This window comes from Sus scrofa, chromosome 2 (assembly GCF_054392235.1).
Source record: "Sus scrofa isolate SSC_HxYL_T2T_F1_AM1 chromosome 2, Sscrofa_HxYL_maternal_Yorkshire_Landrace_v2.0, whole genome shotgun sequence".
Lineage (NCBI taxonomy): Eukaryota > Metazoa > Chordata > Mammalia > Artiodactyla > Suidae > Sus > Sus scrofa.
The window spans coordinates 150,508,355-150,529,444 of NC_139384.1; the positions used below are offsets into that span (position 1 = coordinate 150,508,355).

General features: G+C 41.4%; 2 protein-coding genes and 1 long non-coding RNA gene across 52 annotated transcripts in view; 1 reads left to right on the forward strand and 2 right to left on the reverse strand.

The window, feature by feature from the left end:
* FAM13B (family with sequence similarity 13 member B) overlaps nt 1-13,258 on the reverse strand; it is a 96,340-nt gene extending 83,082 nt beyond the window's left edge. For all 50 annotated transcript variants that reach the window (XM_085014678.1, XM_085014672.1, XM_085014674.1 and 47 more), the window contains exon 1: nt 12,929-13,258. The gene's annotated coding sequence lies outside the window, so the exon portion shown is untranslated. The remainder of the gene's footprint in view (nt 1-12,928) is intronic.
* Nucleotides 9,740-13,210, forward strand: LOC146405768 (uncharacterized). Its single transcript, XM_085014714.1, has 2 exons — nt 9,740-10,487; nt 12,093-13,210. Exon 2 carries the CDS (start codon nt 12,555-12,557, stop codon nt 13,068-13,070), a length of 516 nt encoding a protein of 171 aa, XP_084870840.1. The 5' UTR covers nt 9,740-10,487; nt 12,093-12,554; the 3' UTR covers nt 13,071-13,210.
* A 6,381-nt stretch (nt 13,259-19,639) lies between the features above and the next one.
* The window catches only part of LOC102167109 (uncharacterized), a 59,686-nt gene continuing 58,235 nt past the window's right edge, over nt 19,640-21,090 (reverse strand). Inside the window, exon 6 of the long non-coding RNA XR_014838845.1 lies at nt 19,640-19,761. This is a non-coding gene — a long non-coding RNA (uncharacterized LOC102167109). The remainder of the gene's footprint in view (nt 19,762-21,090) is intronic.

Here is a 21,090-nt window from a genome sequence, read left to right on the forward strand (position 1 = left end):
GTGTGTTGGAAAGAAAATCAACTTCTTTGCATAATGTTAAAAGACCAGCAAAATAGGTTGCAGTGAAACAGAAGAGAGGGAAAAAATCTGTTTGGCAATGTGTTTAATATTTGGTCTTATCTTCTGTAAACTCTAATAATCTATTAAAAATCCATTAAAAAGCTCATTAAACTTCAAGTCTCTACTCAAGAGAGGTGAAGTAAGGAGAAGAGTATTTTCATTCAGTGTGGCTTTAAAAAATGTCTTAATAGTAATATATACCTCCAAGGAGGAACATTAAAAACCAAGGGGAGGTGTTCCCGTCGTGGCGCAGTGGTTAACGAATCCGACTAGGAAACATGAGGTTGCAGGTTTGGTCCCTGCCCTTGCTCAGTGGGTTAACCATCCGGCGCTGCCGTGAGCTGTGGTGTAGGTTGCAGACGCGGCTCGGATCCCGCGTTGCTGTGGCTCTGGTGTAGGCCGGTGGCTACAGCTCCGATTCAACCCCTAGCCTGGGAACCTCCATATGCCGCGGGAGCGGCCCAAGAAATAGCAACAACAACAACAACAAAAAAAAAAAAAAACAAAACCAAAAACAACCAAGGGGAAGGAAAAATAAAAACAAAAAAACCCAAAATAAAACTAAAAAAAAAAAAAAAAACAAGGGGAAGGAAAGTCACTTTCCCACAACAAATTTAGTAGATGATTACTTTCAAAACATCTCGAAATGCCTGCTAAACTACATAGTCTATACATATGAAGAACAACTTCAAAGTTACAGAAGATCCTTTAGAGAGGTTAACTTCAGAGATAAGATGTTTAACGAACTTACGTTAAAAGTCATGTTGATACTCTAATGACAATGGGGGATCTGCCTGATGTACAATAAATGAAGACTCATTAGAAATGAGAATGACAGAGGCAGGTTCTACACATCACTAAAATGGCTTTTTAGGTTTGGTGTACTTGTTTTTTTTTGTGGGGGGGAGGGTTGTCTTTTTTTTTTTTTAGGGCCACACCCATGGCATATGGAGGTTCCCAGGCTAGGAGCTGAATTGGAGCTGTAGCCACTGGCCTATGCCACAGCCACAGCTACGCAGGATCCGAGCCACCTCTGCAACCTACACCACAGTTCACAGCAACGCCAGATCCTTAACCCACTGAGCAAGGCCAGAGATCGAACCTGCTTCCTCATGGATGCTAGTCAGATTTGTTTCCACTGAGCCACGACAGGAAATCCGGTTTAGTGTACTTGTTAGTGAAGCCAAAAGCCAGTTATTTCATCCTGTGTTCTCTACTGCTCCCAACCTCTAATTAGACAATCTGAAAAGCACATCTTTCCTAAGGCAACACTGGGTAGGAATCCATTAATTCATCAGTACAAATTCATTCTTACCACTAGAAAAACAAAGGGATAAATCTTTCCGGTGATGAGTCTTTCTCCTGAAAAGGGGCATCATCATGATGGTGCAACAGCAGCAGCAGGAGTTCCTGTTGTGGCTCAGCAGGCTAAGAACACGACTAGTATTCATGAAGATACGGGTTTGACCCCTGGCCTCGCTCAGTGGGTTAAGGATCCAGCATTGCCATGAGCTGCAGTGTAGGTCGCATATGCAGCTCAGACCTGGTGTTGCTGTGGCTGTGGCATAGGCCAGGAGCTACAGCTCTGATTCGACCCCGAGCCTGGGATCTTCCATATGCCTCGGCTGCAGCCCTAAAAAGACAAAAAAAAAAAAAAAAAAAGAAAGAAAGAAAACTGCAGCAGCAGCTAACATTAAATGAGTAATTAAATGTCAGGCACTTTTGTGCATTTTACATGCATTGACATGGTACTATTACTTTAACATTTATTTTAATGAGACATTGCATAGAGGCTCATCAATTTACCCACAGTTCACCTAGCTAACAAGGGTCAGAGGGAGCATGGTCCTGCCCATACCTTGATTTTAGACTTCTGGCCTCCTAATCTGTGAGAGAAATTTTTCTATTATTCTAGAGTCATCCCATTTGTAGTAATTTCTCATGCAAGTCCTAGAAAACTAACACAACATCTAAACTACAATATCCAGTTTTCAAAGGAAAGAAAAATTGGTAAGAAAAAGAGAAGCAGGTACCACAGAAAAATGTCCCAAACAGATCTGATGAAACATCTTAACAGAAAGGATCGATAAAAATGCAAAAAAAAAAAAAAAAAAATCAGTTAATAAATAAAAGACTTAGAATTCTTGTCTTGGCACAGCAGAAACAAATCCAACTAGGAACCATGAGGTTGCAGGTTCAACCCCTGGCTTTGCTCAGTGGGTTAAGGATCTGGCGTTTCTGTGAGCTGTGGTGTAGGTCGTAGACACAGCTCAGATCTGGAGTTGCTATGGCTCTGGCGAAGGCCAGCAGTGAAAGCTCCAATTAGACCCCTAGCCTGGGAACCTCCATATGACGAGAGTGCGACCCTAAAAAGACAAAGACAAAAAATAAAATCAAATTTAAAAATAAAAATTAAATAAATAAATAAAAGACTTGACAAAACAGAAAACAATGAGCCAACTTTCAAAGTAATCGTTTCTGAAAACATAATTATATTTTATTTATTTTTTGCTTTTTAAGGGCAGAACCTATGGTATATGGAAGTTCCCAGGCTACGGCTTGAATTGGAGCCGCAGATGCCACCCTACACCACAGCCACAGCGATGTGGGATCCAAACCGCATCTGCGACCTACATCACAGCTCACGGCAACACTGGATTCTTAACCCACTGAGCAAGGCCAGAGATGGAACCCATATCCTCATGGATACTAGTCAGTTTCTTAAGCCGATGAGCCACAACAGGAACTCCTAAAAGCATAATTTTACTATAAACAAAAACAATATCATTTTATATACCAGTGACAGTTGCCTAACATGATGGTACTGACAACAAATAAGAAGTCACTGGAGTTCCCATCATGGCTCAGTGGTAGTGAACCCAACTAGTATCCATGAGGATTCGGGTTTGATCCCTGGCCTCACTCAGTGGGTTAAGGATCCAACGTTGCCGTGAGCCGTGGTGTCGGTCACAGAAGTGACCTGGATCCTGCATTGCTGTGGCTGTGGCAGAGGCCAGCAGCTGCAGCTCCAATTAGACCCCTAGACTTCCATATGCTGCAGGTGCGGCCCTAAAAAGACAAAAAACAAAAAAATTAAATTAAAAAAAAATCACTTTGAATTTGATATTGCATACTCTACCATGAGACAAGAGTGATAAAAAATAATGCAATTAAATACCAATTATCAATAAGCTGGGTAATGGGTACATTTAGGAGAGTGTACCTTCATATACTAGCTATCAACCTAAGTCTGCGAATGCTCAAAATACTTTTGCACTCCGTTCATACACATATGGTTACATATATATGACAGTAACAAAAACACCTTTCTCAATTGCAAAGAATCTTTAATTTTTAAGTATTTAATAAAACTACATAGCGAGAATTTTTAAAGGGTATAATACCAATACCATAGATAAGAGCAGAGAGCATTAACTGAGTATCACTAATGCAAGGAACTATCTTGAGGGCTTTACACATATTAACTAATTTAATCCTTACAACAATCCAATGGAAGTACATACTTTCATTATATCCATTTTACTGATGAGAAAATTTAAAAAGCACTGAGAATTTCTGGGAGTGATAGAAATGTTTTATGTCATGATTGTGCTAATGGTGGTTAAAGGCTTAATACACTTGTCAAAACTTATACACTTAACATTTAAATTGGTGAATGTGGAGTTCACGTTGTGGCGCAGTGGTTAACAAATCCGACTAGGAACCATGAGGTTGCGGGTTCGGTCCCTGGCCTTGCTCAGTGGGTTAACGATCTGGCGTTGCCGTGAGCTGTGGTGTAGGTCGCAGATGCGGCCTGGATCCCTTGTTGCTGTGGCTCTGGCGTAGGCCAGTGGCTACAGCTCCGATTTGACCCCTAGCCTCGGAACCTCCATATGCTGTGGGAGCGGCCCAAAGAAATAGCAAAAAGACAAAAAAATAATAATAATAAAAAAATAAAAATAAAAAAATTAATTGGTGAATGCAACTATATAATATTACTTCTTTAATAAAGCAGAAAAAATTAAAGAGAAAAAGCACATGAATAAAGGCATAGTATTATTTTTATTTACTATGGAATTAGTAAACCATTTTTATTATAAAATAGGACATTTTTCTAATATACTTTTCCATCCACAAAAAGAAAAGATCTCTTTTGATCACATTTCAAGAACCAATCTCATCTGGCACTTCTATGCTATCTAGCACATTCAGAAATTACTATAATTTCTATATGGCATAACTTAAAAAAAAATTTTAAGTGCTTAAGACATTATACATTTGGGGTTTTTTTGTTGTTGTTTTATTGTTTTTTGCTTTTAAGGGCCACACATATGGCCTATGGAAGTTCCCAGGCTAGAGGTCAAATAAGAGCTACAGCTGCCAGCTTACACCACAGCCACAGAAACACCAGTTCCAAGCCACATCTGCAACCTATACCACATTTCACGGGAACGCCAGATCCTTAACCCACTGAGTGAGGCCAGGGATCAGACTCTTAGGGTTACTAGTCAGGTTCATCACCACTGAAAGCCAGAAAGCAAACTCCCAAGACATTATAAATTTTAAACACTAGCTGAAAATCTTTCCAAAGCAAATAATTTTACAAAACGCTATGACGATACGAATATATCTGCAATATACTAATAAACTTTCATCATTTTATAAATAAGACAACCTGTGGTAAGTGTGGCAACTGCCAAAATAATCTGTTTCACATAAAATGTTCTACCTTCAAAATGAAGAGAAAGGATAAAGTCACTTTTGCCTAAAGTGCTTTTTACAAAGGAGAGATACAATTCAACTAGAAAAGTTTAAAAGAGCTAGCTACTTCAATAATCTTCAATAATTGCTGAAGCAAAAAAAAAAAAACCAACAAAAAAACAGAGATCGAACCCACAACCTCGTAGTTACAAGTCAGATTTGTTTTTGCTGCGCCACAACGGAAACTCCCTCAAAAGTTTAAGAACTTCTTGGCCTTAAAAAACAAAACATGGGAAGGGAATGGGATGGACTGAGAGTCTGTGGTTAAACCGAGGCAAATGATTACATTTAGAATGGATAGACAATAAGGTCCCACTGTACAGCACAGGGAACTATATCCAATCTGCTAGGACAGACCATGATGGAAAATATTATTTTAAAAAAGAATGTAAAACAAACAAAAACAAAACAACCCTCCAAAAAAGAGTATGAAGCATTTAACAATCATTACCCCTATGCCTGAGGATTTTTTTCATCTGTGTGCACTTTAACATACTTCTTGAGGGAACAATACTTCTCTCCATGGTGATTCCACAAAACTACAATGAGCAATGAAATCAAGTATATTTTATATAACTATGATCACCAAATCATAGTACACAGCACATGTATTTTATAGATTGTGACCCACTCAACATAAAACATTTCACCTTGAGACAGCTCACTTATCCCTCTCTCAAAGTATTCAGGCAAAACCTGGTCCAAGAGATATCTATTAGTAAATAGCCTAGCTTAGTTTGAGAAACTCTCAAATGGTTTTCATGGCCATAGCCAATTATTTTATAACCTCCATGATTTCAAGCTTTCAAACCAAAAGTGGTAAAGCCAAAGGGAGATAAAATCCCCTGCGACTAAGTCCCCTCAGCTATTCTCCTGATATCCTCAATTCTAACCTGAATTCCCCTGCACAAAATTCATCAATTGTTTTCCAAAGCCTGGAGCCCTGGGTCCCAAATCTTTTGATCAGGAAAAAGATAATGAGCACACCAATCATACATGTATATGTATTTCTGAAGTAGAATAGTGAACAATGTACTAGTATATTCTGCACATAATAAACATACACAAAAATAACATTTTAACATTAAAAAGTAGAAACATAAATTTTACTACTACAACATAACTACTACTACTCCTACTCCACATTTTTAAATTTTTTAATTTTTTTATTAAAGTTGATTTACAATGTTGGGCCAATTTCTGCTGAACAGCCAAGTAACCCAGTCATACACATACACACACACACACACACACACACACACACACACACACACGCATACATCCACTTTCTTATAATTCATCATCGTCTGTCTCAAGAGACTGGATATAGTTTCCTGTGCTATACAGTAGCATCTCATTGCTTATCTATTCTAAATGTAATAGTTTGCATCTACTAACCCCAAACTCCCTGTCCATCCCACTCCTTCCCTCCTCCCCCTTAGCAAGCACAAGTCTGTTCTCTATGTTTGTCCACAGACATTTTAACAGGTGGCCCTGCACCTTCAAAGTGCCATCAACTCACTTTTGAGATCAGTGACCTAGAGCATAGGTTCCTTAACTTCATTTGGGGTTGGAGAGGGTTTGTTTAATATATGGAAATTCAATATACAGCCACAAACCCAATCTAGCATCTGCAAGAGCCTGGCTTGGGTCTCTGTATATTTAATAAGCTCTTCAGGTGACTATAATACATTCAAAGTTTAAAGAACCTCTGACATATGCGGTAAACTATATCCCAGTAAAATCTACCGGTAAATTCTGCAGTCCTCTGCAACAATACTTACCTAGTTGAAATTCACAGTCCATACCTCCCAAGCTGTGCATATTTTGTTTTCTGTGCTTTGAGCCTTAATTCAACACCATGACCAACCCCATTTTTTTCACCTAGTCCTTTGTGAAACCTCCAACTTCCTTTGTCAAACTTCCCTGATTTCCTGCGGCAGATAGTTGCCCTTGTCTTTTACTCCCAATGTACCTCATACCTTTTTAGCAATCATCCCATGGAATCCAAAAATATAACTCTCAAAAGAGAGGATCTTTGTCAGCAGGGACCATGTCATTTCATCTTTGTTTCACTAAAGGCCTTACACAATCCCTAAAACATAATTTAATGCTTAAAATACATGTTGAATAAAGGTATAAATAAGAAACAAACAATACTGGCTATTCAAAGTTAAGAAGATTAAAAGGAAGGGGATATCCCCTTTCCCCTTAAGTGATTAAAAACTAAATAAAACATCAAAAATGGCTGCCCTATTTACTTCCAGCAATAACCAAAGAAAGTCAAATCAAAAAGGGAAAGAAAGCATTTTATAATAACCTTCATAATAACTTTAAATCTATAAAATACTGAATTACTATGCTGTATATCTGAAATGAGTAATATTATAAATCAACTAATTTTTTTTTTTTTGTCTTTTTGCCTTTTCTGGGGCCACTCCCATGGCATATGGAGATTCTCAGGCTAGGGGTCTAATTGGAAGCACAGTCACCGGCCTACGCCAGAGCCACAGCAACGTGGCATCTGAGCCGAATCTGCAACCTACACCACAGCTCACGGCAACACGGGATCCCTGACCCACTGAGCAAGGCCAGGGATCGAACCCGCAACCTCATGGTTCCTAATTGGATTCATTAACCACTGCACTACGACAGGAACTCCTAAATCCACTATAATTTAAAAAAGGAAAGCAACTATCATTTATGGAATATCTATAAGCACTTCACAAGTTATTTCTCCTACCTAGAAGAAGGCACTCTTCCTCTTTTACATGTCTTGTGAGCCTCAAATCACTCAGCTAAACTTCAAATCTGTAAATGGTGATGCTACACTGTGCTGGATCTAACTGCAAATCTTTCTAATGAACCCAGCTTAAGTCTAAAGGAACCAGAACATTACAATTAAAACATTAAAACTCCCACATTTACTTGGAAATCAGCCACAATTCTGATTCAAAAAGCCAAGGAAACCAGAAGGTCCCTGTCCAGTTAGTCTCCAAGAGAGATGAAGAAACTTCCCCAAAGGATGACTTTTTGAGATAATTGAAGAAACTTCCCCAAAGGATGACTTTTTGAGATACTTGTCAGTAGTGAGATCAGAATTCTACTAGGTTCACATATCAGTGCATGAAAAACAGGTAAGAGCGGTAGAGGAATGTTTAAAAAAAGAAAGCACTATTCATGAAAGTGTGAGAAAAGGTGACACTTTAAATGTTGTCTCCCGATAAAAGGGTAAGCCTGTAATATGCTACAGCAAGCTGACTCCCAAGAGGTTACTTTCCCCCACATACTGGTACTACTTTAGCATGGTTTTCTATTAAGTCAAAATGATTCTGTTCATTTAGCTCTTCCCATTAAGTAACAACACCATGACTGACTCTTTTTAAAAAAATAAAAAGCTCTACAGTTTAGAAGGTAACACAAAATATCTGAGAAAGCATTGATGCATAATAGAGAATATTCTAGTCAATTATATGCATGCATATAATCTCAATTTTGACAAGTGTTGATTTATTCTAGTAACCTTTTACCCTTCAAGTTTTTCCACTGAAAACATGTTCACCTGGAGCCTACTAATGAGTAAGGTCTTAAAAAAATTAGCTCATCGGAGTTCCCGTTGTGGCGCAGTGGTTAACGAATCTGACTAGGAACCATGAGGTTGCGGGTTCGGTCCCTGCCCTTGCTCAGTGGGTTAACGATCCGGCGTTGCCATGAGCTGTGATGTAGGTTGCAGATGCGGCTCAGATCCTGCGTTGCTGTGGCTCTGGCGTAGGCCGGTGGCTACAGCTCCGATTCAACCCCTAGCCTGGGAATCTCCATATGCCGTGGCTGTAGCCCCAAAAAAGAAAAAAAAAGTCTCTTTCTCCCAAGAAAGTATTGTTCTTTTAAAAAAGCAGCTTTATTAAGGTATAATTTACATATCATAAAATTCATTCTTTTCAAGTGTATAATTCGATGATGTCTAGTAATTTACAGTTATGCAACTATCACCAAATAACTGCTTGGGTTTGCTCCTTCATGTATCTCCAACATTTAGAAGGAGAAAAATAAATATTCAGTAAATGAATAAATCAATCTGATGAGTTACTGTTAACACCATTACTACCGATATCTATTCAGTGCTTAGGAGTTGATACATTAAACCTATCTTTATTAAATTCCATGTCAAAAATCCTTCTTTATTTCCATTTCCAAAGCTGGCTCCTCCATAAGGCACCAAAGTGAACCTCCTCACATACTGGCCATGGGGAACACTGATTGAGCTCAAATTCATGTGCATATACTACACTTCCTGCTCCGTCCAGTAATCCCCTCCTCTACCAGCCATGTTAACAAGACACTTTATAAACTAAGGAAAGTTCAGGAGCATTAATTGCACTCATTGGTGGGGACAGGGTTCTCACTTAAATGTGTGCACCTTTGTAATGCTGAGGTGATGGAAATAAGTTCTTGATACTAATATATACCCGAGATGTGAATATAGTGTAACTAGTAATTATTTAGTCAAATAATTAGAAACTTTTTTCAGATATAAAATCAAGTCTCTGCATTTGTAAAACAAAAATTTTCTATTTTTGTTTTTTAAACTTCCATATTTCGTTCCTTTTAAGAACCATTAAGGGAGTTCCCATTGTGGCTCAGTGGTTAACGAATCTGACTGGGAACCATGAGGTTGCGGGTTAGATCCCTGGCCTTGCTCAGTGGGTTAAGGATCCGGCGTTGCTGTGAGCTGTGGTGTAGGTCACAGAGCAGCTTGGATCCCGAGTTGCTGTGGCTCTGGCGTAGGCCGGAAGCTACAGCTCTAATTAGACTCCTAGCCTGGGAACTTCCATATGCTGTGACAGCAGCCCTTGAAAAGGCGAAAAGACCAAAAAAAAAAAAAAGCCATTAAGGTTTTTAAATAACTTTTTAAAGTAACTTTTTTTTTTTTTTTAAGTAACAGAAGAAACAAAAACCAGTGAGCAAAAGGCTTAAAGAGAAATATCTCCAAAGATACACAAACGAAAAAGATGTTCCACAACACTCTTAGGGACATGCAAATCAAAATCACAATGAGATACCTGTTCACCCCCATTAAGATGGCTATTATCAAGCAAACCAAAAAAAAAAAAAAGGAAGTAACAACTTTTGGAGCGATGTAGAGAAACTGGAACCCTTGCACATTGCTGATAGTAATGTAAAATTCTCAAACAGTCATGAAACAGTTTGGATGTTTCTCAAAAAGTTAAACACAGAATGATCTTATAATCCAGCAACTTCACTTTTAAGTGTCTACCCGAAAGAATCAAAAGCAGGGACTCATACCAGCACATCAACTTTCACATGAGTATTATTCACAAAAGCCAAAAGGTGGAAAAAATCCAAAGGTGCACCAACAGATTTATGGATAAACATAATGTTGTATATACACACAGCGGAATATATTACTCAATCTTAAAAAGGAAGAAAATTCTGATACACACTACAATATGGATTTACCTTGAAAACATGTTAAATGAAATACTGTCAAACACAAAAGGAAATGAGTCTACCTATTTGGGTACCCAGGATAGGTAAATTATGGAGACAGAAAGAAGAGAGATTAACAGGGGCTAGAAGGAAGAGAGAATAGTGAATGACTATCTATAGAGTTTGTCTGGAATGATGAAAAAGTTCTGGAAATGGGAGTTCCCATCGTGGCTCAGTGGTTAACGAATCCGACTAGGAACCATGAGGTCGAGGGTTCGATCCCTGGCCTCGCTCAGTGGGTCAAGGATCTGGCGTTGCCGTGAGCTGTGGTGTAGGTTGCAGAGGCGGCTTGGATCCCGTGTTGCTGTGGCTCTGGCATAGGCCGGTGGCTACAGCTCCGATTCAACCCCTAGCCTGGGAACCTCCATACGCTTCGGGAGTGGCCCAAAGACATAGCAAAAAGAAAAGAAAAAAAAAGTTCTGGAAATGGATAGTGGCAATAGTTGCATAACACTGTGAATGTACTTAATGCCACCGAACTGTACACTTAAAAATGATTAAAATGGTAAATTTTATGTTATGTGTATTTACAATTCTTTTCAAAGTATAGCTACAATTTATACCATTATATTCCTCAACATTAAAGTTAGTTTATAACAAAAGGGAGCCATGCAGAGACTGAGGTTATTCCTAAGTGTTCATAAAGTAGTTGTCATTTTATTGGTAGGAAAAAACTGAGAAGGCACAATGCATTGTTTTTTCTGTTTGAAAACAATGGCATTCTAATAAAAACACACCATTCACACTAATATAAGATAAACATAACAGGGAAAACAGTGCAGGGGGGAAGAGATATGCAGCGACTCTGTACTTTCTAACCAAATTTTTTGTGAACCTATATTTTCTCCTCAAATAGCCTCTTAATTTTTAGAATAAATGTTTTAAAAGGTACAGAAAATAAAAGAATTCTATACACTCATGTTAATAAATAAAACATTATATAAGCAGTTTTAAAAATACATACACTCAATGTAACATTTACTTCACCGACTGAAGAATTTTATGACACCTTTCTACACCTTTCCAAGGACTTAATCTGTATCCCAGAGATCCCTAACCGGTGACACAATTAAATCGTTGAAAATACTGCCCAAATTTTAAAAGCAGCAGAAATGAATAAAGAAGGGGTTCCCAAAGGATAAAACCAGTTCATTCAATTCCATTAAGGAGTATGTGCTTGTTAAATGCACTGTACCTGAGAGAGACCAACAAGTACTGCATGAAAGGTTACAAAAAGTAAAGTTGAAAACATAGCCTCACAGTAACCCACAAAGTCAGTAATTCAAAACCATCCTTTAATGTCTGCCTTTAAAAGTAAGCCCATCTCAGTTATCTAATATTCATAGTCTGCATTACTGTGGTTTCGGTTGCCATTTTTTAAATTACCATCAACTTTAAAATAAGGTAAGTGCCCAGGCTTAGGTACTTTTTTCATTGATTAGAGGCATAATGGGAAGCCGAACAAAATGGCTTTCTTAAAAGTCAGTTTGATATATTTTTTATTTATTTTTTGTTTCTTAGGGCCGCACCCGTGGCATATGGAAGTTTCCGGGCTAGGGGTCAAATGGGAGCTACAGCTGCCGGCCTACGATGCAGCCACAGCAACACGGAATCTGAGCATCCTCTGCGACCCACACCACAACTCGAGGCAACGCCGGGTCCTTAACCCACTGAGCTAGGCCAGGGATCGAACTCGCAACCTCATGGTTCCTAGTCGGATTCGTTTCCGCTGCGCCACGACAGGAACTCCATCTAAAAGTCAGTTTGATTTTTAATTTATTTTTTTTTCCGGCCACGCCCGGGGTATGTGGAAGTTCCAGGGCCAGGGAGCCAACCCGCTGCTACAGCAGTGACAATGCTGGATCCTTAACCCGCTGAGCCACAAGAGAACTCCAAAACGTTTCTTTTTTGGTTTAGGTAATTGATTTTTAATTGAAGTTTACCAACTTCCCAGTGGGCAAGTGTGCCACCTGATTCAATTTTCTATTCTTATCTCGGAAACCAGGAGCCCCATCTGCAACTTAGTGCTGTATCCTCTCTAGTCCGGCCTATGGAGAATGCATTCTAGACTAGTTTCCAGGGCACCAACAGCCCAATTTTGGCTATATTCTCTGAGCGATTTAAGGAAGTCAGCAACCACTCGTCTCACGTGATCTTAAAAAGGGGCGCAGTTGAGCCCGGATTAAACCGCACTTTTTTTTTCTGCATCAACTTCACTGCCCAGCATGAAGGAAATGAGTAGGGAGGCGGCGCAGGCACCGTGTGCAGGGGAGGCTAGCAAACAAGCGTGGGTAGCTGTGCCTTCCACTTTGGAGGAGCAAGGAGGTGAGACGGCACACCCGCTCACGCGCACTGCAGCGGCAGAAAAATCGAAGACTGCCACACCCCCTGGCAGATCTCTTGCTCAAGGAAAAAGGGGGCCCTGTCTACCGAATGTCACCCTGCAGGACCATGTCCAGGACACCCAGCACCCTGACCTGCAAAGCCCTCAAGTCCAGCGCGGGTGGGACACAGCGCTGGGGGGCGGCGGAGGGGGGAGGGCCGCGGCTACAGGGGGACCAGCGCATGCGCAGATACGGGTACCCGCCCGTTCACTTACCGTTGGAACCGCGACGCCCCGTTCCCCGGCCGCTGCCGCTTCTCCAGGACCCGCGGCAACCGCAAGAGGGCAAGAACTGAGGCCCCAAGTGGTTCCGCAGCCGGCGAGCCTCTTCCTGTGGCGGCCACTGGCGAGAGGCTGAAGCGACTGTTGTGGCGCGGGGCCAGCCCGGTAAGCGACCCCTGGATGCCCCCGGCGGTGGCGGCGGCAGAGACGCGGAAGAGGGGATGTGAGCGGCGACGGAGGCAGCGGCTGAGGCGCAGAGCCTCCCTAACGGCGAGCGGGAGGAGAGCGGAGGGCGGAGGGCGGGCGGGGGGCCGAGCCGGACGTGACGTAAGAGGGAGGGGGTGGGGCGGGCCGAGGGCGGGGCGGGGCGAGCGCTCCGCGAGGGATGGGGTCTCCCACTGCCCCTGCTGCAGCTCCCAAGTCTGTGGCGTTTAATGCTGCTGTGTTTCTGCCACCCCAAATTTAGACCCCTGAGTTAGGGTGCGAGACGCCAAGCGCGGGCCCGAGGGAAGTGTCTGGAGGTCCTTAGTCTGAGGAGATTGGAAAGAAAATAGAGGAAAAGTGGGGAGGGGACGTAGGAGCGAGGCCTGAAGGGCAGCTCTGGCAACCCGAGGTCACTCCTAGGGAGGGAATGTGCCTGCTGCAGGTGGCCAGAAAAACCCAGGTGCCCTTATCTAGATGGGGACTGCGGAGACATTCTTAAGAAATGAAAACCTTTGGGCAGGTCAGACCAAAGCGTTGACTCACGGTTCCATTCTCAGCGATGGAGGTTCGATCGGGGACCCTGCCTGCCCCCACTCTTCACCTAAGGACGCAACCTAGATTCCCGAGAAAACATAGATGCGTCTGGTACCGAAAGCATCTGGGAATATGAAAATCAACTGGCTATATGCTCTCAGGGACCTTCCTATACTAAACCATAATTTCAGAGGGATAGTTGAAAGGAAGAATGAGGAGGTCTCTGAACCTAGGGAGTCTGTATTTGAAAAGCCACCTAGGCCGACCTTGTAGCTCCCACACATTCACAAAGGTATGAATATTCACCCAATTTCTTTTTTGCCTTAGTCTCCTAAGGGCTTTGAAATCTTCCATTGAGTAAAATGTGAGGTTGTGCCTTTAGATTCCTTGATGATGGGTAGACAGATCCACACCTGCAGAAAGAATTCTGGGTGTCTGTAAAAAATATAAGCCACCACAATTAGGTTGTCCCCTACCTGAGCCCAAAGTCAGAAACCCAGAAAATGTAAGACAAGAACCCTCACAGAACTTGGGACAAGATTTACAAAAAAAAAGAAAAAGAAAGTCACCCTATGAGATGATTTGTAAATTTGTTACAGAGGCCGGGATTGCTCCCAAATTCCATCAGAAAGTAAAACAAATCATCTGCAATCTAAGCATCACATGCTCAGTTGATGCTGTCATAAAAGAAGGGTGGGGTCCACAGGAGTCTGGAACCAGCACAATCTGAATAAGAATGTATTGTGGGGCTCCCATGCTTTCTAGGAGAGGGGCTACTGATTCTAATGACCAGGACCAATACCCATCCGTTATCAGAACAGTTAAAAAAAAAACTTAGTTCAGATTCAGTCCCTCCCTCAACAAGTACTTACTGAATGCTTACTCTGTTCTAGTCTTGTGGGATACATCAGCAAATAAGATCCCTGCCATTAATGAATTTATATCCTAGTAAACTTAAATTCTAAACATCCTTTAAGAACATACAAAGACCCACGCTCTGATACCACACTCATCAGGTGGTCTTCCCTCACTCAAGGGGTCTCAAGTAAATCTACACACCCAGTAAAAAGCTACCTGTCGTATGTCCAAGGCATATGACAGGTACTAGTTATACTAGTAATACAGTCTTTCTCAATAAATTTACATCATGGTTAATAAATGCACTTCTGTTCACTGGGTTGAATTATAAAATTGTTTTATCCAAATTAATTTCTCAGAGCCTGAATAATCCTGAATCTGCCAAACAGGACCAGAGAGACTCTGGTTTCAAAGCAGCCCAGTTAAGATGCAGCCTATGCATTCAGCCTCGCATCCTTCTTTTTTTTTTTTTTTTTTTTTTGCCATTTCTTGGGCCGCTTCTGCGGCATATGGAGGTTCCCAGGCTAGGGGTCGAATCAGAGCTGTAGCTGCCGGCCTACGCCAGAGCCACAGCAGCGCAGGATCCGAGCCGAGTCTGCAATCTACACCACAGCTCACGGCAACGCCGGATCGTTAACCTACTGAGCAAGGGCAGGGATCGAACCCACAACCTCATGGTTCCTAGTCGGATTCGTTAACCACTGCGCCACGACGGAAACTCCTTTTTTTGTCTTTTTTTTGTCTTTTTTTTTTCTTTTTTTTTTGCATCCTTCTTTAAACATCTTAAATGGAAGCTTTACCTGTGATTCCATGCTTGAAGAACAGGGGCAACATGATTCTTTCTAAAGCTTAATCATAAGCAAGTAAAAATCATAAGAAAGGAAATCGTTAAGAGTAAAACCCTCCTGAACTTGCCCCGCCTATGCAACACAGGCTCTTGTTGACATAACTGTCTGTCATAGTTACATTACTCTGAGTTTGAAACCCAAGACTGTAAGTTCCTGGATGATAGGAATTCCCTTGCATTTATGTGCCCTGCTCCCAAAGTACAGGCTCTAAACAAATGAAGTGATTCAAAGACCATTTTTCCCTGTAAAACTCAAGATCATGTCTTTAAAAAATATCTTTTTCAGATCATACTTTATAATCTATAAGCAGTGTGTTCAACATACAAGATTCAGGGGTAAAACCTTTATTTTTTTATTTTACCATCTCTTTAAACCTGTGCCATGGGAGTAGATCTGTCATATACCTGACTCAGACAGGTTCCAGGAGTTCTGTGTGCCTCTTAGGAATATAGCAAGTCCTGTTGTCTTTGAGTCAAAGACTGAAACTTTCCCCTCCTCACTGGTTTGGGATAGCTGACTCACTGCTTGTCCTGGGGAGGCAGCATGCCTGGCCTCTTTCTTGTCTCCCCCAGCTTGCCAACCAAAGGGAGGGAGCAAGAGGAAAAGAAAGGGGGAGCAGGCAAGCCTCTAACTTTTGCTTCTATGTGATGGTTTCACACTCCAGGCCTGGCAGATGTTTAAAGCTGCCCTTTTTCTTCCGGTGGATGATTTTACAATTATTTCAGAAACCACCACCATCCTCATTCTTTGGTAGTTTCTCACCCGTCATAACCTTTATCGGAGCAAAAGCATTCAATTCTGGCAGTTCTTTACTCTCTCTTTCAGTCCTTAGGAATCTAGCAGCCCACCTCCAACTTTCTGTCTTTTGAAATCTGTTCCTCTCAGTAAGGACCCTGTCAGGTATGATGTAAGGTAGCTCTCACACTGACCCATCTCTAAATGAGACCATCCCCATGTCATGCAAAGTTGTGCCCTCCCTACCCTAGGGAGTGCCATTCACATCCTCCTCCTCATGATATATAATATATATATTATTTTGGTCACACCATTGGCATGGGGAAGTTGCAGGGCCAGGGACGGAACTCTCACCCACAGCAGCGACAATGCTGAGTCCTTAACCTGCTGCACCACCAGGGAACTCCTGTATATATTTATTTTGACAGCTTTCCAGCAGGTGGCAGTAAAGTATTTTGACCAAACTAAATCAGTGTGACTATTTTCCAACAGATAGAAGCACCAGGATTAGGGAGAGCTTTTTTTCTGATGCAGCTGATTAGACTAGTGGCAGCTCTGTGGTCATACCTGGTCAACACGGAGTTCCCATTCACATCCTGTCCAAACAAACTTGGGAATACAGTGCAGCTTCAGCATTCCTCTGCTCTGCTGCCTGAACAGCTACCAGCCTGCCTCTTGTCCTTTATATTCTTTAGGAAGGAGTTAGACACAAGTCTACTGTGCCCCCTTTAACTGCAAGAAACACATCTCAAGTACTTTGAGTAGTTTTACTGAAGGTTCCTCTCATTCAGCTTGAGGTAAGAGGCAAGTAGTCATCTGTGGTAGAATCACAGCATAACCAGCCACTATCTCAATAGTTCTCAATTGACCTTTTATAACTTGTTGTGAGTATTTAGAGTTATCTATGTGATTTTGTCTAAATTTTCTCATTTTTAGGGAGAGTCGATTTCAGAACTCACTTTACTGAGTTTTTTTGGGAGAAGGTGGAGGAGGTTGTTTTTTTTCTGTGTTATCTTTGTGCCTTGGTTAAAACCGTGTTCTCAGCTGGGGGGTACTTTTTTTTTCTTTTACTCTTTTTATTCTACTCATTTAATGATTTAGCTGAGGAAGGTGGGTGAAAGGGGGTGCCATCACAAGGTTCCAGAGAACCAGGGGCACAAGTCAGTCCATTTCTCTTTCTCTGGGATAGGGTCTCTGAGACCCTGATAAAAAGGGGAGAAGGTAGTGATATGGACTCAGTTTGCTGCCGGACCTTTTCCAGAGCCTTTCTGTCCAGTTGTCACTGACGCACAATGACAAGGCAAGCAAAGACCAAGGCTACACCTACAACAGCCCCTTCGAATTTCCAAAATTTCCAGAATAAGTGTTGTTCCATCAGAGCTGAGCAGCAGCTGTTGAACTCGATCCTCTTAGATGAGCTGCACATGATTTTCTCCACATACCCTGGGGAACCACACTCAGGGGTGGTTTTAGACTGGAAATTAGAGCATGGAGCACACTCTTCTGCCACCACCAACTCTTCCACTAGCCAGGATGGCAAATTTGAGGTGCTCACTGAAAGTTTCTCCTCTTGCACGGAAGCTTCTGCTTGGCCCCAGCGGGTGAGGGGTGGGGGGAAAGGGGCAAAAATCAATAGCCAGAAAACTGGGAACCCCCCACCTCCAAGGTCCAGGGACAAGGTCTTCCTCATCCTGAGGCGCGGGGACCTGGGGATGAACATGTCTGGAGACATTTTTTGATTGTCAGAACTGGGGAGATACTTTTGCTACCCAGTAAATAGAGGTCAAGAATGCTGCTAAACATCCTGCAATGCACAGGACAGCGCTCCCTACAACAAAGAATCATCTGGCTGATAACATAACTTCCGATTTAACATTTTGTAACAAACAGAATTTCTATACTTGGCAGTCACTAAGAGGATATCTTAAAATTACACCACTTTTTCTTCATTCTTCATACAAATGCTTTACCAGGTGATGTAGAGGCCACAATTTAATATATAAATAATGTCAAAAACAGCATTTCAGATAGCTTTTTTGGCCAGGATGAGAAGTGACTCATATTTCTAAGACTTCTAGAGGTGAAGACTGCCAGGAAAATTGTTATTTGAGGTGATATTTTTTAGTTACTTCTTTTCAAGATGACTTTCACAGTCCAGGGAAACTTTACCCAGCTCGTCTAAGCAGAGGTTTTACACTTCTCAGAAGTCGAGTCGGGGTCAAAACACTATAAAAGGAACATATATTTGCTGCAACCCCAGGCCATGTCCTAGATACTAGGAAGGAATTTAGCATGTGTGCCTCTGCAAGGTCACCATTGTATCTGGAATGAGACTTGGAGTTAGGGAGTAGCTCTGTATCTCTGCTGTAGCTTTACAACCGATACCCTCATTATTCAAAGAGAGTACAAATGGGGAGTTCTCATGGTGGTGCAACGGAAACGAATCCGACTAGTATCCATGAGGATGCAGGTTCGATCCCTGGCCTCACTCAGTGGGTTAATGATCCAGCGTTGTTGTGAGCTGAGGTATGTATAGGTCACAGACATGGCTCAGATTTGGCGTTGCTGTGGCTGTGGTGTAGGCTACCAGCTATACCTCCTATTCAACCTTTAGTGGGAACTTCCATATGCCGTGGGTGTGGCCCTAAAAAGCAAAAAGTAAAAAAAATTTTTTAAAAAGAGAGAGAGAGAGAGCCAAAAAGACATATCTGTTCACCACACCTCCCACTACTACCAGTCTATTACATAAAAAATAAAGTAGACTCAACAAACATGCAATAATTTATGAATGTTTGACTTGGAATAAGAATACTGGACTTGGAATAAGAAAACCTGCATCTGAGTTCCAGCCCTGTCATTTATGTGTCATGTGACTCTGGTCAAGGTACTTAACCTAAGTGTACCTTGGAGTCCCCATTGATAAAAGAGGAAAAATCATACTGAAATGAGATGCTAGGAATAAAAGAGTTTTATAAGCTGTATACCACAGTTCTTCACTCCACTCTCCTCTGCCTTCAGAGGTCTAAAGAAGTATCTAGAAATGTTTTGCCACCATATCTGGGTTTTTATTGCTAGTAATGAGGCCCTGTGTGGAAATTTTTCTTGGCAGAAGTTACTAACTACTTATCTATTTATTTTTAAATGAAACCAAGTACCACCAAGAACCCGAAACTCCTGATACAATTTTTAATATCTTTTGTACCTTGTGAATTATAATAAATACAAAAGCACAGCTCCTCCCTAATAGAAGCATATTTACAGTGCCCACTTATAGAATTAGACATAAATGTAGATAAGGATGAGAAAATATATGCAGTTTTGTATGTGGGAAAAACTACAGCACATGTGGATGAGGAAGTTATAACTACCCTGATTCCTGCAGAGCAGTAAAAAAGTACAATGCTATCAAAATTCAATTAAACTTGGCTAATTAATTTTTTTTTCTTGAAGTACTCATCTGTACTGGGAAAAAAGAAAGTACTAAAAACCCCCCAAAATTTAAATCTTCTGATAAAGAAGCACTCACCATTAGAGTGGTATTGCTGGCTCCTCTGAGGAATGTAATGGAAATCTGTCTGCCACTTTCCCCAGGACCATTTTGCCAGTGTGCAAGAATGCTTGTTCTTCATAAACAAAAAATATTACTAGCTGCAAAGAGAAGAAACTGTTCCAGGGTGTACAAATCCCACGCAACATCCAAAATAATAGCACATACTGTTCTGATCTTAGCAGCCCAAAGTAATCTGTGTGCATTTATTTATCCAACATGTATTTCTTGAGCAACTATTATGAGCCAGATACTGGGTCAGGAGATATATCATATATAAAACCATGATTTCCACCCTGATAAAGTTTCATCTTACATATCTCAGGAATAGAATGTTTTCAGACAGAACCAAAGTTAACTTGATGTTGATTTCAGCTTCTATATTCATTCACACAGCCACTGGTGCTATCCAGCTTGGGGAGCTAGAACAATTGACAGTAACTCTCATCTTTGCCAAGTCCACATTTTTGGCCTGATAAGTCAGAATTCAGTGTATGACAATAATATAAGCTAATGAAATTATCAGCTGTAAGACTAAGTTGTTTTGGTTTCCAGATTAAATTCCTGTAGTCAACTAGATTTTTCCCCCCACAATCAGAACTTTTATTGTTTAAAAACAAACAACAACAAAAAAGAGGAATTGGGAGTTCCTGTTGTGGCTCAGCAGGTTAGGAACCTGACACAATGTCCATGAGGATGCTGGTTCGATCCCTGGCCTCACTCAGTGGGTTAAGGACCCGGCATTGCTACAAACTACTGTGTAGGTCACAGAAGTGGCTTGGATCTGGTGTTGCTATTGCTGTGGTGTAGGCTGGCAGCTGCAGCTCCAATTCGATCTCCCAGCCTGGGAACTTCCATGTGCCGCAGGTGCGGCCATAAAAAGAAAAAAAATTAAATAAAAAATTTCAGAAGTTCCCTTATGCACAGCAGGTTAAGAATCTGGTGTTGTCACTGCTGTGGCACAGTGTTCATCCCCGGGCCTGAGAACTTTCACATGCCATGGGTGCAGCCAAAAAAAATTTAAAAAGAATATCTTTTTCCTCTTCTCTTTCTCTGTATACATATGAAGCAAAGAAAAAAGATTCTTCACATACCATGGGCCTTCTGCTGCCCCTTTAGCCAGAAATCCAGGTAGGAAGGTCTTCCCATTCTGCAGGCCCTAGCTCTCTCCTACAGGCCTTATGCTTTGGGACCCTCATACCATTTAACCAGCAAAGCTCCTCAAATTCCTTTCATGAGGCTACATCTTCTGTGGCAAACTGACAGGTACAGTATTTGCAGATGGCAGTCAAACTACAACCACATTTTTGCCAAACATTTACATCTGATTACTTTTTTCCACTAAAGACAAGGGTATAAATTTTTGCAGAAGCATTTAGTATTTTCCCAATCCCCAAGCTCATCAGCAGAGAAGCTCTGAAGCATGAAGC